The sequence below is a fragment of the Melanotaenia boesemani genome, chromosome 20 (assembly GCF_017639745.1).
Source record: "Melanotaenia boesemani isolate fMelBoe1 chromosome 20, fMelBoe1.pri, whole genome shotgun sequence".
Lineage (NCBI taxonomy): Eukaryota > Metazoa > Chordata > Actinopteri > Atheriniformes > Melanotaeniidae > Melanotaenia > Melanotaenia boesemani.
In genome coordinates this window covers 27,475,908-27,492,925 of record NC_055701.1, presented here as the reverse complement: position 1 = coordinate 27,492,925, position 17,018 = coordinate 27,475,908, and the positions used below count along the sequence as shown (strand labels likewise).

At 41.0% G+C, this 17,018-nt stretch overlaps 1 protein-coding gene and 1 long non-coding RNA gene across 17 annotated transcripts in view; both read left to right on the top strand.

The window, feature by feature from the left end:
* mark3a (MAP/microtubule affinity-regulating kinase 3a) overlaps positions 1-17,018 on the top strand; it is a 60,872-nt gene that overhangs the window by 17,868 nt on the left and 25,986 nt on the right. For all 16 annotated transcript variants that reach the window (XR_006008695.1, XM_041971908.1, XM_041971905.1 and 13 more), the window contains exons 6-7: positions 8,622-8,692; positions 10,635-10,691. Coding sequence is in view for 15 of the 16 variants with exons in the window: in XM_041971908.1 (XP_041827842.1) it covers positions 8,622-8,692; positions 10,635-10,691 (128 nt within the window). In the remaining variant the exon portion in view is untranslated. The remainder of the gene's footprint in view (positions 1-8,621; positions 8,693-10,634; positions 10,692-17,018) is intronic.
* LOC121631189 lies at positions 10,916-16,527 on the top strand. Its single transcript, XR_006008698.1, has 3 exons — positions 10,916-10,930; positions 14,655-14,656; positions 16,363-16,527. It is a non-coding gene; the product is annotated as an uncharacterized LOC121631189 (long non-coding RNA).

Below are 17,018 nucleotides of genomic sequence, written 5' to 3'. Positions count from 1 at the left end.
AATTTATGAACACCGAATATGATAAATGTGCATGTTAATAATTTATAGTTGGGGGCAGTGTGAAGTCTGCAGGCTCTGCTTGTACCTGAAAGGAAAAATGTGGACGAAAATTGTTCCGCGCTGGGAGTTTAACAATAGTTTTATTACATAACCCCCCCTGCATGAATCTGACGCAGAATCCTTCAGAACAAACACAAGGATTTCACTTGGATTGTTTCACTGATTTCTTGACAAATTTGGTACATTATTTTTTTTTTTTTTTTTATAAATCTTTTTATTAACATTTTGGGGTATACAGGATAGGGCATAAATCTGACATAATACAGGAGGAGTACTTGTGTCAGCCCCATTAGACAAGTAGAGAGAGAAGACGGGATAAGTAACTGGATAAACAAATATATACAGACTTACAGATTTATGCACGTAAAACAGAAATTGAAGATCATTATGAAACCCAACAACAACACCCGCGCCCACCCACCCTCGTACAAATGTACAACAACAACAAAAAAAAAAAAAAAAAAAAAAAAAAAAAAAAAAGGGGGGGGGGGTTTAATATTTGTGCACTCAGTCCTGTGTGAGTAACTGCTAAGTCAGATCCAAATTAGTTCTCATCGCACTTCAATATCCTTAATCTGTCATAGTACGCCAGGAAGGGGGTCCATATTCTGTGAAACTTCCTCAGGGAGCCCGCCAGTGTAAACCTAATCTTCTCCAATTTGATATACAATAATATGTCCTTAATCCATCTGCTATGTGAGGGTGGGGATGATTGTTTCCACTTGAGAAGAATCAATCTTCTCGCAAGCAGAGTCGTGAATGCCATAAAATCCTGCATGCTGTGGTTAAAGGTGGAACCGTCTGGTTGAACCCCGAATATGGCAGTGAGTGGGTTTGGGTCTATGGAGAAATCGAAAATCTCGCTAAATGACTTAAAAATTTCTTTCCAAAATGTTTCTAAAGCTGGGCAAGTCCAGAACATGTGAGTAAGAGTGCATGGGGAGAGGCTACATCTATTACAGGCCGGGTCTAGATTTGGAAATATCCTGGCCAGACTAGAATTCGTAATATGAAGCCGGTGTAGGGCTTTAAACTGAATCAGCCCGTGTCTAGCGCAAGGCGACGAGGAGTGAATCCGATCAATCATCTTAGTCCATTCAGTCTCTGAGATGCATAAGTTTAGATCCTGCTCCCAAGCTCTTCTCAGGTGGTCCAGCATCTGGGGATTTATAGAACTAATCATCGAATAAATAACAGATATCAGGCCTTTAGCAGTGGGGTCCAAATCGAGAAGCCTGTCGACTGGTGATAATGGGGGCGGATTTGGGAATGAACAGATCTTATTCTGTATAAAATGTCGAACTTGTAGGTATCGGAAGAAGTGGGTTTTAGGGAGATTAAACCTTTGGCTGAGTTGTTCAAAAGAGAGGAAAGTATTATTAGAGAATAAATCTCTCAGACGTCGTATTCCATTCCTATGCCACAACCGAAAAGCTGCATCAGTATTAGAGGGAAGGAAGGATACGTTAGACACGACGGGGGCTACGAGTGATGCCTCCTGCAGACCGAAGTGCTTCCTAAACTGAGACCAAATTTTTATTGAATGAAAGACGACAGGGTTGGAGCCGACTGCCTTAGCAGGCAGCGGAAGGGATGAGGAGGCGATAGAGATGAGGGAGTATGGGCTGCAGGATTCCTCATCCTGCACCCAGACTGGGGAACTGGCCTCTGCGGGGAGGCCAGTCCAGAAAAGTAGTTTCTGGATATTACTCGCCCAGTAATAAAAAAGGAAGTTTGGAAGGGCCGTTCCTCCTAATTTTTTCAGCCTTTGTAGAAAGGCCTTCCTAATCCGATGGGTCTTGTTGCCCCAAATAAAAGAAAGGATTATCTTGTCCAGGTTATTGAAAAAGGATTTCTTGATAAAGATGGGAATATTAAGAAATAGATAGAGAAAACGGGGTAAGATGCTCATTTTAACCAGGTTAATCCTGCCCTCCAAAGACAGGGGCAAGGCTGACCACTTAGTCAGCTCCTCCCTACAGCGCTCCATCAGGCGGCCAAAATTGTGCTTGAAGAGCGCATTAAAGGAACGTGTGACCGTTATGCCTAAATATCTAAACTCAGTTTGTGCTTCTTTAAATGGAATTGCAGGAGTTGGGGGATTAGCATGTGACCCTATAGTAAAATATTCACTCTTAGAGAAGTTGAGTTTGTATCCGGAGATTTCACCAAAGGCCTTTAAAATAGACAGGATAGGCGGAACGGATGCCGAAGGGTTGGAGATATAGAGAAGCAAATCATCGGCATACAAAGAGACTTTATGTTCGATGTTATTACGGGAAATGCCGGTGAATTGTGGAGATTGACGTAGAGCCATGGCCAGTGGCTCTATAGCGATCACAAATAGAAGGGGTGAGAGCGGGCAGCCCTGTCGCGTGCCCCTATGCAACTGAAAGTAAGGAGAGTGAACGTTGTTGGTGGAAATGGAGGCCGTAGGAGAGGAGTAGAGCAATCTCACCCAGGACAGAAAGCTAGGGGAAAAACCGAATCGCTGCATTGTTGCGAAAAGATAGGGCCATTCGACCCGATCGAGCGCCTTCTCAGCGTCCAGGGAAACTATCGCCTCCTGAGCATCCGACCGGGGCGACGTGTACATAACATCTAATAGGCGTCGTATATTATGATAGGAGTTACGTTTCTGGATAAAGCCGGATTGGTCGGGTGAGATTATAGATGGAAGCACAGTTTCTAATCAATGGGCAAGAGCTTTGGCAAGAATCTTGAAGTCTACGTTAAGGAGAGAGATAGGCCTGTAGGACTCGCAAAGAGTTGGGTCTTTATCTTTTTTGGCAAGTAGAGAGATCGAGGCTTGAGTTAATGACGTTGGGAGAAGGCCCTGGTTAAAAGATTCCGTGAACATGGCAAGAAGTAATGGGGATAATAATGCTGAGAACTTTTTATAAAATTCGATACAGAATCCATCTGGGCCGGGGGATTTCCCGCTTTGTATGGCCGCAATAGCCCCGGTAATTTCAGACAAAGTTATGAGGTTACTGAGCTTGGAGTTAGCTTGTTGATCGACAGTAGACAGGTTCAAACCGTCAAAAAAAGAATCAAGTAAAGTTGTACTGTTAGGACAGTCCGACGAATACAGGGCTTTATAAAAAGTTGAGAAGCAATTGTTGATATCTATAGGGTTCGTCAGGGTGGCACCGGAGGGAGATTTAATTTGGTACATTATTTTTAAATCAAGGTAAATATTTAGTAATTAAAATTGATGTTTTATACTGATTCAAACTTTCTAGACTTAGTTTGTTGATCAGTAATTAAGCTTCAAAAGTATCTAGTTTAATATGACTTATATGACAGACGTTGAAGAAAATCCTTCCATTTTTCCGTTACAGTGGTCGACTGGAACAGTCCTGGTTTTAGGATCCTTTGAAGAAAAATAAGTTTGTTTTCTCCCTGATGGCACTACAAGGAATGGCCAAAGAGAAGTCCAGACTTTAGTCTCTCTATTCAGAGTCTTTGGGATGTTCTGGAAAGTTTCCCAACTCTCCCACCAATCGGTGAGGCAGAGTTTACATGACCATGAGAATCAGATATCTGGGAGTTGAGATGATGTGTCTACATGCACTTTTAAATGCGACAACTCAAAAAATTCTGCGTTTGCATTTTTCAGGCCATTATCAGATTTATTTTGGAGTACGTAGTATTTGGAGTCTGTTGAGCATAATGGTGTCTGCTAAGAAGCTGCTAAAAAGTTGACATCAGTGGTTCCCAGACTTTTTCTGCAGAGCCCCTTTTTCATCCACAATGTCAGCAACCCTCCCCCATCCCACTACTTCATGCACCAAATGCCGGAATATACAATAAATGTTTAAAATAGTGTTGTTTGGCAGAGATGTAGTCTTTGGTTCATTAATCATACCACATTAAAAATCCAAATTTGGCATTAATACAGTGAGCGATGATTTTAGGCAGATAGAACATAATCCACCAAAAACACTTTATCCTCTGCATTTAGGAAGTTTCTTTTAATTTTCCAGAATTACATTTAGATTGTTTTCATCATCAGTTGCCCAGAAACAAAGTTTTTACGTGTCATTTTGGGCCAGAGAACCTGATTCAGGACGAAAGCGACAAATCTCTTTACACATGCACAGATCAGAGACGCGTATCTACATGCATGAAGAAGTCTGGGTAATGGGGAGAATCTACGTGTGTTTAAATGAGTTCTCCAAATCCGATTGTGGCCGTTATCTGATAAAGGAAATCAGATTTAGCCGTCTGCATGACCACTTGATTTATCTGAAAACTCCAGAAACCTGCTGCTGATCATATTATTGGTGTGGATGTAAACAGGCTCACTGTTATTTTCACAGCAAATTTGGATTCAGTTTGTCATGATTTAATCATCTGAATGATGAGTTTTAGTCAACAAGATAAAAGTCTTCATTAAACTTAGTTTTTTGTAATAAGGTGGAAGCATAATGCCTTATTTTAAAAGGTTTCTCTAAAAATCTGAAGTCATTATTCACACCAAAGCGAACTGACTTCTATCTTAAAGGTGCAACAATAACAACAAAATCAAAGTTCCATGACAAAAAAAAATTATGATGTATTATTTAAAACTATTAATTACTTTTCTAAAATCATTGTTTTTATTTCCTTAGAACGAGCCATTTATACCTATTTAGCCCTGGCTCCTGACTCACTTTACCATTAAATCTAGAAGCTTTATTTATTCTTGGACTTCCACTCAGCCTGAATCTGAGTGGTGAAAACAACATTCAAGGTATCACTGGAGATGTACGTTAAGATGATCTAATCAGAGTTTGTCGGGTCAGAGCAGGTAAAGGTCTGATATCTGCGTAGCAGCTGACTTTCTACATTACCACAGAAGCTAAGATGCAAACCAGTAAGTCGCAGGCCGTGACTTTGAGGACAGGTTCTGTCTGGTTTGTGCAGACTTTTGCGACTGCTGGGTTCAAGTTCAGATGGTTAGTTTATGATGAGTTGTTGATCAGTGTTAAGTGTTGTTTTTGAAGTTTACAGCGCTGAGAGCAGCATTCATTCAGCAAACTGTTACCAGCTGTGACTGGGGTTTCTGTGGGGATCAGTCAGTAGCAATCCCATCAACCAAAGTGCAACATGCAATACCCACAAGATCTTTCCTGGATCCTGGTAGTTGTTTTTGCCCCTTCTTCCTTATGAAAAATGTCCAATGGCCCAAAAAAAAGGAAATCCTTCATTATTGAACTATAAGAGCTCCAGTTTTTGTCCCCCAGTGACTTTACTGTCAGTGGTAAAAGTTTTCCTAATTTCATAATAGTCTGTTTTGCTCGTACGCAGTCGGCTCAACAGCTACTTCTTGGCATCATTTTCTTGGAAAGGTCGTACTCTTGCACACCGCAGTGACAAATTCTGAGGACCTGCTTGTCAGGGTCACATTACCACTGAGATGAGGGACTCTGATCACAAGCACATTACATTACAATCTAATGGCTAGAATCTAATATAGGTCATTAGTTTACGGAGAAATCATGCAGAGTCTCAGGATGCTTCCACTGCTCGCTCTTCTGCACAACAGATTCACAAAGATCTTTCCAAGAACTTGGACGTGCTGTTCAGAGACCATATTATTCTGGAAGACCAATTATAGTTTATGACGTTACAAAAGGAAAAGACCCTGATAAGAAATAGTCTCCACATTCAGGTTTTTCTTCAGACTTTATTTGAAGTTACTGTAGAAACTTCTGTATGAGGTTGCAGCTTGTAAACTTGAACACAGACAGGTGGAGCTTTACGACTGCTGTACAACCTGTTCTACCAACCGAGCTACAAGATTTTTAACATCACTGCTGCATGCTGGATTTTTCTCCAGATGACTTCATGGTGCAGTGCGAGGTGGAAAGTTTGACACAGGCAAATGAAAACGAATACGATGGACTGATTTATTTTTCCTCGTTGAGAACTGCTTTGTGCCTCACCTGCCTGCAGGGCTGAAAGTATTGTGTCGGATCTTCGGTGTTTGGGGATTTTGCAGCGAGGAAACTACTGCTAGAAAAAAAGTCTTTTGATGTTAAAATCTGGACTGAATTATTATATTTTTGAAAATACCAAAATTACTCTTTATCTTTTTTTGATTATCTTGTGTTTTGGTATCTGGACCACCTCAGACCAGGTCCTGTGTAAGATATTTACACACAGATCGAGTACTATATCCACTACTTCCTCGATATTACTGTTTTAAATAGCTTTGATAAATCTGTAGTCTGTCTAGTGTTGGTATGGCAGATAAATGTCCCAGAAACAAGTTTTCAAAGAGGGAAGTAATTTTGAATGTGTTTTGTGTTTAAAGGAGAGAATCTTGGGCAGAAAAATGTCCAGGTTTCTTTTCGCCTCCGTAACTTTAAACACATTGAGCACATTTGGCTGCTGAGCTAGTGAAATCTTAGTAGCAAGTGACTGAAGACGTGTAATGTAAAGGCCTGTATTAAATTAAAAAGAACCACATACAGGACGAGTCTTCAGCTGGAATCCACCCTGTATTGTTAAAAAGCATCTTCATGCTGTGTTGTTGGGCTGCAGCTATTCTTCAGCTGAGGCCCTCCTGTGTGTAAGCTTCACATATCCAGTGACAAAAACGTCAGTCACCCTAATAAAACATGACACAATGTACTGGTTTTCATCACCAGTTAACATGGTGCGTGTGTCAGTTTAGTAAAATAAATAAGATGGGTCCAAACTCGGGCGCTCTGCTTACTTATGCTGTTTTGGTGGGAATGTTTGATGGAAAGGGAGACAGAGGAGAAAGTTTCCAGCAGTTATGTGTTGTAGAAAGTGAGAACTTAGTGAAATGCTTTACTGCAGTGCTGAGTTAGAAATTGACATTGTGAAAAGGAAATGGCCTGAGGCTATGGTTTGATGCCCACAGTACTTTTGGAGATAAATCAGGATCATTTTGAGCAGATTAGGCATTTTTGTTTTTGATCTCCAAAAACCCAGCATCACAATTAGGTCTCAGAATTTTCCTGAACATTAAAGAGAGTGTGAGATGAGGTAGGGTTGCTCCATTATGGGAAACATGATGATCATGATTATTTTGATTGAAATTGAAATCTCTATTATTTAACACGATTAGAGAGAGTGAGTGCAGGTCTGCGACTTACTTGTGTCGCGTCGCAAGCCTCCGTGTTCACGTCTGCGTGAACGAGCTAAACATTTCACATGCACGAATGTCGCCTGTCGCTCGGCTGGAGGAGGGCAGCGATTTTCACCTCATTGTGCAAGTTCCACAGAAAATGGAGAAGGAGCGACGTCGCCTCCCATGTGTCCAGCCCATAACTGGCGAGGTGTTTGCAACTTGCGCTGAATAAAACTAAAGTGGTCAGGCTGTGGGAGGAGTCTGCAGCAGTGGGAGGAGTCTGCAGCAGTGGGAGGAGTCTGCAGCAGTGGGAGGAGTCTGCAGCAGTGGGAGGAGTCTGCAGCATTGGGAGGAGTCTGCAGCAGAGCGCTGCAATACCTGCTGCGCTCGAATTGCAACTGAAAACAGCACAAGAGGAAACTGCGAAGGACGAAAATAATCAGATCCTTTCATTTTTATGATCGTTGAAAACCCAGATCGTAATTGTGATTAAAATTTGATTAATGGCCCAGCCCTAAGATGAGGGTTTTCAGCAATAAAAGGTCAGTATGCAGAAATAAAAAGCTATTTTAAACTTTTAAATGTAAAAAGAGTTGATGTTTGGTTGAAATGGTAAATGTTACACAAGCTGTCAGTGCAGAACTTGCATGTTGAACACAGAGCAGGATGAGGCTAAATTTATTTGGCAGTGACTCAGAAAGTAGCCTCAGTTTTTCTATTTATTAAACATTAAGAGAATTTCATGCCAAAATATAAACACTTCAGTATTGTCTTAATTCCTCAATTTCAGAAATTCTCAATTTTTTTCTTGTTTAATGCTCACATTTGTGTCACAGTTTTAAGGCTAACTTTTGAGTTTTGTCCTCTGATCTCATCCCTGAGTACGATGTGCCCTCTAACCTCGACACGCAGAGCGTTCGCTGGCTCATCCGGTCTTTAGCAGCTGAGTCAGAGCACGCAGATGAGTTGTTGCATTTCTGGAGCTCTGAAGTACAGGAACACACACTCTTACCACCTCTGCAGGTCACCGCCGAGCGAGTGGGAGAGTTTAGAGAATTCAGGGCTTTATTGTGGATTTTGTTGCTTGTTTTGTTGACTTTCTGTTTTCACATCAGTTTGGTCAAAGATTCTCGTGTAGACACAGAAGCCACTTGAGTTTACTTGGCACACGAGCAGCTGTGGTCACGTTTTCGGCTAGCAGCTTGTAGAAGTGTGGACCAAAACAAGGGTCTGCTGCTGGAGCTCAGCGGCAGCTTTATGCCTTTAGGAACCAACGCTGAGCTCGCCTCAATATGGTCAAGAAATACCCTCAAACCATGCACATGGGTGTCGGTACACTCCAGCTGCATAGAAAAGTTATTTATATCTATTTTTTATGCTTTGATTGACTCTTTGTCTCTGTCTTCTGCACATCCAGTCTGTCCTCTATTTCACCCAGTCTCTGATCCTTTTCTTTCTCTCTGTTTTGCAGGAGAGGTGTTTGACTACCTGGTTGCACATGGAAGAATGAAGGAAAAAGAGGCCAGAGCTAAATTTAGACAGGTACCAGCTTTCTCCCCCTGCAGTGTTCTGGTTTCACACCTCTGCTCCCAGATCTGCTTCAGACAGGACGATGTCCTCTGTCCTGCCTCAGAGGACAGCAGACTGATGAGGAACGTCCAAACAGGCCTCCTCGCTCATCACTTACCTCCTGACTGTCACAAATAGGCCACTGACAGCCGTGCAAAGACGAAACCTTTTCCAGGTGTAATTGGGATAGTTTTTCATCAACATATGTATGGAACTGGAATAGGGACACAAGTTCTGTAACTTTTATCTCCATATTTATAAGTTTAAGATCAACTGCAGGTACAAATTAAATCTACAAGCACATATTAAACATCCATGTCTGAAATTACAAGACAATACAAATAAATTACAATTCTGAAAATACAAGTAAATATAAATCAGAAGGTACAAATAAATGTTAAAGGCCAGATTTAATTTGTACTTGGTTTTAAAAAATGGAGTTCCAAGTTACAAAACTTATGCCGCTTTACTAGCTCTATACATTCCCTGCTACATCATAGGTGCAATATTAAATTTGATTATTAGCTTAACAGGATGAGTGAAATCTGGCTGTTTTTATTTATTAAGCATTTTATGTACTAACTTATTTAATGTAACCGACTGTGACACAGTTTGCATAACAGGGTTTCCTTCAGGATTGTGTGAAACTGGGGGCTTTCCGCTCTGCCCCTCCACTTTTCTCTCCACCCACCAGTATTCTTATGAGACTTACTTATGAACAGCTGATTGAGGTTCTGAGAACGTACAAAAGTGTATACATCACATTTAGCACATAAAGACAGGAGCATCGCTGCGCGCACAGCCCCGCCCTGCTGTGCACAGCCCCGCCCTGCTGTGCACAGCCCCGCCCTGCTGTGCACAGCCCCGCCCTGCTGTGCACAACCCCCCCCTGCTGTGCACAGCCCCGCCCTGCTGTGCACAACCCCCCCCTGCTGTGCACAGCCCCGCCCTGCTGTGCACAACCCCCCCCTGCTGTGCACAGCCCCGCCCTGCTGTGTACAACCCCGCCCTGCTGTGTACAGCCCCGCCCTGCTGTGTACAACCCCCCCCTGCTGTGCACAGCCCCGCCCTGCTGTGTACAACCCCGCCCTGCTGTGTACAGCCCCGCCCTGCTGTGTACAACCCCCCCCTGCTGTGTACAACCCCCCCCTGCTGTGCACAGCCCCGCCCTGCTGTGTACAAAGTTTTACGTTAAGTTTTAAATAACCGGGTCAATTGTTCATTTCCGCACCATAACGAACTTTTTTTCTTGTTCGTGCGGTTTTAAAAAAAGCAAAGTTCTCATTTCTAGTGGAGTATGTGACAAGCTTTACTCCGCTCTATCACCTCTGCCGCCACTCTTGAGTGAGCCACAATAGAAGCAGACAGGAAGTTGGACTAGTTTGTTGGTCAATGTTAAGTTATTACAGAACAGTGTCACATATCCCATGTACAATTTCACACTCTTTTTATGGTACGAAAATGTGCCCAAAAAGAGACTTATGTATGTTTGTAACATCTGGAAAAAAGTCTGAATTCTGAAGACATGGCGGCTTTTATTTTCCCGCCATGATGCTTTGTGTTGTTCAAGATGGTTTGTCTCATCTACCAAACAGTCTGAAGGGACGCCTGCAGAAGCATTTTGCTACAATGTAGATTTGATCAGTGTCTTCAACACCTGAGAAAGTAAACTTTCAGTTTTTGTAGAAATGTTAAGATAATGCTGTTAAACGGCCTGTGAGTTGGATAAATAGAAGCACTACACGACAAAAACCCATTTTCTCACCCTTGTGTTGTCTTTGGCTCCACCTTCTCTCTGTATTATCTTTCCTGTTGGCACCAATTGCATCTCCTCCTCTACCCACATCCTTTATCACAGTCTGAGAACACAACACAAGAACCTGTAATAAACTCTTGCTTGTCTTTCCTTGTGCAGATTGTATCCGCGGTGCAGTACTGCCACCAGAAGCACATTGTTCACAGAGACCTCAAGGTGAGTTTGGAGTCAGTTCAGTAGCTTTGACAAAAATATCTGAAAAGAGGCTGGCAATGCAAAGCAGCTGCATGTTGAGGTCTCAAAGAGTAAAGAAAGATGCAGACTACAGGAAAATGCAGGCAATATATACAACCCCAGCTCCAAAGAAGTTAGAGTGCTGTGAAAAATGGAAACAAAAACAGATTTTCTAAATCCCATCAAGCCATATTTTATTCCCAGTAGAACATAAACAACATGTCATATGTTGAAACTGAGACATTTTATCTTTTCATGAAAAATATGAGCTGATAGTGAATTTGACGGCAGCAACACGTCTGTAAAAAGTAGTTCCAGGGTGATGTTCAGCATGGTGTAAAAAGTAGTTCCAGGGTGATGTTCATCACGGTGTAAAAAGTAGTTCCAGGGTCATGTTTAGCACGGTGTAAAAAGTAGTTCCAGGGTGATGTTCAGCACGGTGTAAAAAGTAGTTCCAGGGTGATGTTCAGCACGGTGTAAAAAGTAGTTCCAGGGTGATGTTCAGCACGGTGTAAAAAGTAGTTCCAGGGTGGTGTTCAGCATGGTGTAAAAAGTAGTTCCAGGGTGATGTTCAGCACGGTGTAAAAAGTAGTTCCAGGGTGATGTTCAGCACGGTGTAAAAAGTAGTTCCAGGGTGGTGTTCAGCATGGTGTAAAAAGTAGTTCCAGGGTGATGTTCAGCACGGTGTAAAAAGTAGTTCCAGGGTGATGTTCAGCATGGTGTAGCATCTTCTTCTTCTAACATGTCTGGAAACATCTGGGAAGTGAGGAGACCAGTTGCTGGAGTTTTAGGAGAGGAATGTTGTCCCATTCTGGTCTGATGCAGGATTCTAGCTGCTCTACAGTCCTGGACCTTGGTTGCTGAATTTCTGCTTCCATGATGCTCCAGATGTTGTGTACTGGTGAAAGGTCTGGACTGCAGGCAGGCCAGTTCAGCAGCCGGACTCTTCTCCTGTGAAGCCATGCTGCTGTGATGGATGCAGGATGTGGTTCTGCACCGTCTTGCTGAAATCTGCAAGGTCTTCCCTGAAAGAGACGTTGTCTGGATGGGAGCAGATGTTGCTCCTCACACTCAGATCTTAAGCTTTATTCAAAGCTTTTATTTATTTTAATTTAATATCTCAGTCCCGAAAGAAACTAAACAAATTTGAGCAATTTAACTTGTCTTTTGTTGCAAATGATTAAACTTGCCTTCATTAAATTGTTCATCCATGTTTTTAAAAGGCGATGAGAATCATCTGAAAGGTAAAACATGCAAATGTTGCATCAAGTCTGAGTGAGAAAAGTAGATTTCAGGTTTTATACTGAACATGCATAAAGATTTGTATCCTCATTGTTAATAATGGGTTTGTGGTTTACAGTCATGTTTGGATTTGTAGGTGTTTTAATATGTCAAATTTTAGTTTTAAAAAATTGTCATAGCTCACCTTTTTTTTTTTTTTATAAAATCTGTCCATGCTTTTTTTTTTTTAAACAATGAAACAGTTTTAATGCCAGATTTTCTTTAAACTTCTGGTTGTTTGCTCAACTTTATCACAAGTCATTAGCCTTATAGCATAATTGTCATATAAAGGTCATATTTTGGCCAAATTACGATACCAATCTAACTCTAACAATGCTGATTTACGGTGCAGCATTGCCTAGAAAACTTTAAATGAAAACATGCTTGCAGTGTAGCCCTTACAGTTTCCAGTGTCATGATTTAACATTTAAAAACCAGACTGCAATCTGCAGGTGCTTCAGGAGAATTCACAATTCAAAGCTTCACATTTTCCATCCCGATTAAGACATTTTTGTATATTTGACATTAATTTTCATCAGAAGCCAGAGCGTAAGCTGTAAGAATATCTCCACCTTTGAAGCTGGTTCCCTCTGACTCATACATTGGAGGAAAGGTCAGTGTAAAAGCTGACGTCATTGTTGCGTCTTCTGACTGTCATCATGACTCCCATTTTCTTGGTGACAACTCCAACGCACCACACCTTAATTCCTAAAAGCAGAGCTTGTTAAAGAAGCTCCTCTTTGCACCTCCCTGACCTCCTCCTGAGCCAAACAATCATGAATTAGATGTCGTCGAGGGGAGTGTCTGTAAACAGGAAGGCGGCTGTTCTGAAGCGCTCACGTGTCCTCCAGCACATCGCCTGCCTCAGCGTTGCTCTTTCCTCTGTTTGACACTCCTTTTTACATCTCCCAGCATAAATATTGATGCTTTGGAATTTTAAACTCAGCTTTGGTGAACGTCACTCAGCTAAGTGAAGCCTGCATATCTGCTCTGCTGGCGGCTGCATGTCCAGAGTGTTTTCTCTGTGGAGCTTCATCAATGATCTATGAGGAGGGAGATGAGAGAGCAGTTACTTCTGTTTGCTCTACACGTGCACAGAATATGTGTGTGCTTTGTGTGCAAAGTGTCATTGTGTTGCATATATGATGAGACGTATGTTAGTTCAATTTTAACCACCAAACAAAAACTACAACCTCTCCAGCTGTCTCACTCGGATGCACTTTAGGTTTTCATGGCTTCAGCATCGTCACTGGTTGACTTTCAATATGTTCTTTACTTCTTAGTACAGCTAAAAGCCTCTCAGTTGGTCCACTTTTTTTTTTTTTTTTTTTACCAGAACATACATTCAGCGGCCAGTTCATTATTGCTTGTTAACATAAATATCCAATCAGCCAATCACATGGCAGCAAATAAGTGCTGTTAGTTATGTGGACATGGTGAAGACGACTTGGTGAAGTTCAAACTGAGCATCAGAATGAGGAAGAAAAGGGTATGTAAGACTAGAACAGCCACTATTCTGCAACTACTAAAACCGCTTCCACTACGTTTAAACTTAAGTTAATATCCTTTGTCACAGACATAAAAAAATCTAAATATCAATTTGCGTAGTCTTAATATTTGTAATAAATGGAAAATGGGCAGAGTAGCCTGAAGTGATGGAAAACAATGTGACAGTAGTAACAATAGGTTATATGAAAGCTAGAAGAGTTTTACTGTCATATGAAATACATTTACGATGAGGCTAATACATCTGTTTACAAGTTGCATGTAAACAATCAGCGCAGACGTCTTGTGCTGCAACTCCTGCACACGGCTTTGCAGCATGTTGCAGGTGTCTTGGTTCAACCCGGTATTAGCAAGGTGGACCTGATAAACGGTCCAGTGAGTGTGAACTGACTACAAGCCACAATAGGTGATGGAGGATATCTCTGAAAAGCAGGGCATTATACAAACGTGGACAAAGTTGTTGGTATCCTTCGGTTAATGAAAGAAAAACTCTCAGAAATAACTTGAATCTGACAAAAGTAGTAATAAATAAAAAAATTTATGAAATTTAACCCATGAAAGTCAGACATTGCTTTTCAACCATGCTTCAACAGAATTATTTAAAAAAATAAACTCATGAAACAGGCCTGGACAAAACTGATGGTACCCTTAATATTTTATTACTAGTGCTGGGCAACGATTAAAATTTTTATTTGCTATTAATCGCATGACATGCTGCGATTAATCGTGATTAATCGCATTGTTACGCGCAAAATGTCTCTTTACTTTAAAAAAGGCCTACAGCTAGAAAAAGAAAATGCAGTAAGTTTTGGTTTACAAACACGACATCAGGGGATTTGGACCTTCCACAATGCCTCTAAATACGTGGCTAAAATATTTTTTTAAATCTATCGTTCTTGTCATTAGGTTGGAAACCAGGGACTTTTTTTCCTTTCTTTTACATCATTTTCCACAAATATCTACATTCCTTAGCAGAAAGTCTGTCTATCCTCTTTTTTTTTTTATAACGGTTTTATCTTTTTCTTTATTTTAAAACCTTAAAAATGGAAATAAAAATGTGGTTCTTCAAAAGTAACAAACATCCTATGGTGGCTCTTCATTAAAAATATATATTAGCTTGCCTTTTTGAAAAGTCTCGTAACATCTGCGTCTCTAAAGAAGTTTTATTAAGCTGGCTGAGGGAAAAATGGCTCTTTGGATTGGAAAGGCTGCAGACCCCTGCACTAAACACATAAACAGGTTTAGCAGCAATTTTCAGATAAAATATTTCTTCATATATATTTATAAATTCAAATATTTAAAGGATGAAATGTTCAGGATTAACTAACTAAAAGGTAAAAAGTCAGCAGGACGAATTTAAAGCTGTGAAGCTGCTTCCTTCTAAACACAGAAGGAACAATATGTGATGAATATCAGCATCAGGTGAACAGACAGAAAGCAGGATGAGAATCTCACAGCTTCTAGATGGTGAGGAGAGAGAAATATTCACAATATGCACAATAACTTCCATCCATGCACCTTCACTGCTTCATTATCCACATTTCTGGATATAAATTCTCTAAACTTTAATTTTCAGCCTCCGCTACTGGGAGTTAAGGGTTAACATCTCGTTTCCGGGTGTAGCGTCTGTAGATGTAACTATAAACATGTGTGGTATCCACAGAAAGTCCAGAATCTCAGCTACCAGCTCAGTAAAACCATTTCTATCACCAACAAACACAGTTAAGACAACAAATAATCTAAAGAGCAGCTACACAAAGTCTGAAAAATATGTAAACACCAATTATGTCTCCCCGTGTCCACCCCACGGCATGAACACGAACAAACGACTCCTCTACTGAAAGCTCACATCTCACAGATTCCACAGCTGGAAGTTTCATCTCGCTATGACCAAGATTCACCAAACCAGAGGTAGAAGAAGACCCGATTTATGCTTCACATTTGTAAAAGTCAGAAAGCATGTCTTACCTTTGCTGTCTTGCATAAATTAAAAGTGCATTTATTAAAAATAATAATAATAAAAAAGTTTCCTGTCCAAAAATTACGATGTTCTGTCCATCTGCATGTATTTTGACAAAGAGAAACGTTGGTTCTTTTTTTCTTCTTCCTGTTCCAGACAGAAAACATCTCTTTATTTTAATAAACACGCTCTCTCCCGATCACGTCAGATGCACCTCTGCAGCAGGGATATGGCAGGCCAGACCTGCCACAATTACGCCACTAATCTGCCACGTTTCACCCAAAGAACGGCGAAAAAATACGCAGTTTTGTCAGTAAACACAGCGTTTTTTTCGCCGTAATAAAAGGCCGCGCCATTAAATAGGTCTGGCCTGCCATAAAAGCCAGCGGCCAGCAAAAAAAAAAAAAATTAACCCATTAATTAAGCGTTGCGTTAACGCGTTAACGTGCCAAGCACTATTTATTACGCAACCTTTTGAGGCAACCACTGCAATCCAACGATTCCTGTAACTGTGAATGACACTTCTGCACCTCTCAGCAGGTATTTTGATCCACTCCTCATAAGCAAACTGCTCCAGTTGTCTCAGGTTTGAAGGGAGCCTTTTCCAGACGCCATGTTTCAGCTTTCACCTTTAATCTCTTTAGAAGTTTTTCTGGGCTCTTTTGTTACCGTTCGTATTATCCGTCTCTTTGATTTGTCATCAATTTTCCTCCTGCGGCCACGTCCAGGGAGGTTGGCTACAGTCCCATGGATCTTACATTTCTGAATATGTACAACTGTAGTAACAGGAACATCAAGCTGCTTGGAGATGGTCTTATAGCCTTTACCTTTAACATGCTGGTCTATAATTTTCTTTCTAATCTCCTGAGACAACTCTTTCCGTTGCTTCCTCTGGTCCATGTTGAGTGTGGTACACACTAGTGCTGGGCGATATGGAAAAAATCATATATCACGATATGGATTATTTTATATCACAATAACGATATATATCACGATATACCACAATAAAGTATGTTTTCAGTTATTCTCTGAAAAGTTTGACAAAAATTTCATTGCTAACTTTTCTCCAGCTTTATTTTGAAGTGACATTTAACTGTACTGTCACAAATGAGAAACATACATTTTAGTGCGGCAATATAAATGTATCAAATGAAAACAGCTGTGGTTGAGGTACAGTAGCCTTCACATTTTTTTCAAAATCATACAGTTATTTAAACTCAACTGTCAAAATAAACACTATTTAATTAATTAATTTAAGGTCTCGAAAGCTGTCCTTCTCAACTATATACACGGGAGCCATGCCTTTACAGATGCAACGCGAGATGGCACATGTGATTTGTTTATGGCGCTGGGACGCCTTCTCATATGGCGTACCTTGTGCGAAAGACTGCTTTATCTTCGGCTGGCTATAGTTTTTCTTTTCGCAACTTGCCCCCGCTGTTCCACTTGGTTTAGCTCGGATTTTTTGGATTGTCATGTATTCTTTTTCGTGGACCTTCTTAAGGTGATAGAAGAGGTTTGTTGTGTTGGCATCGGGCGCAGGAATAGTCTTTTGGCATAGT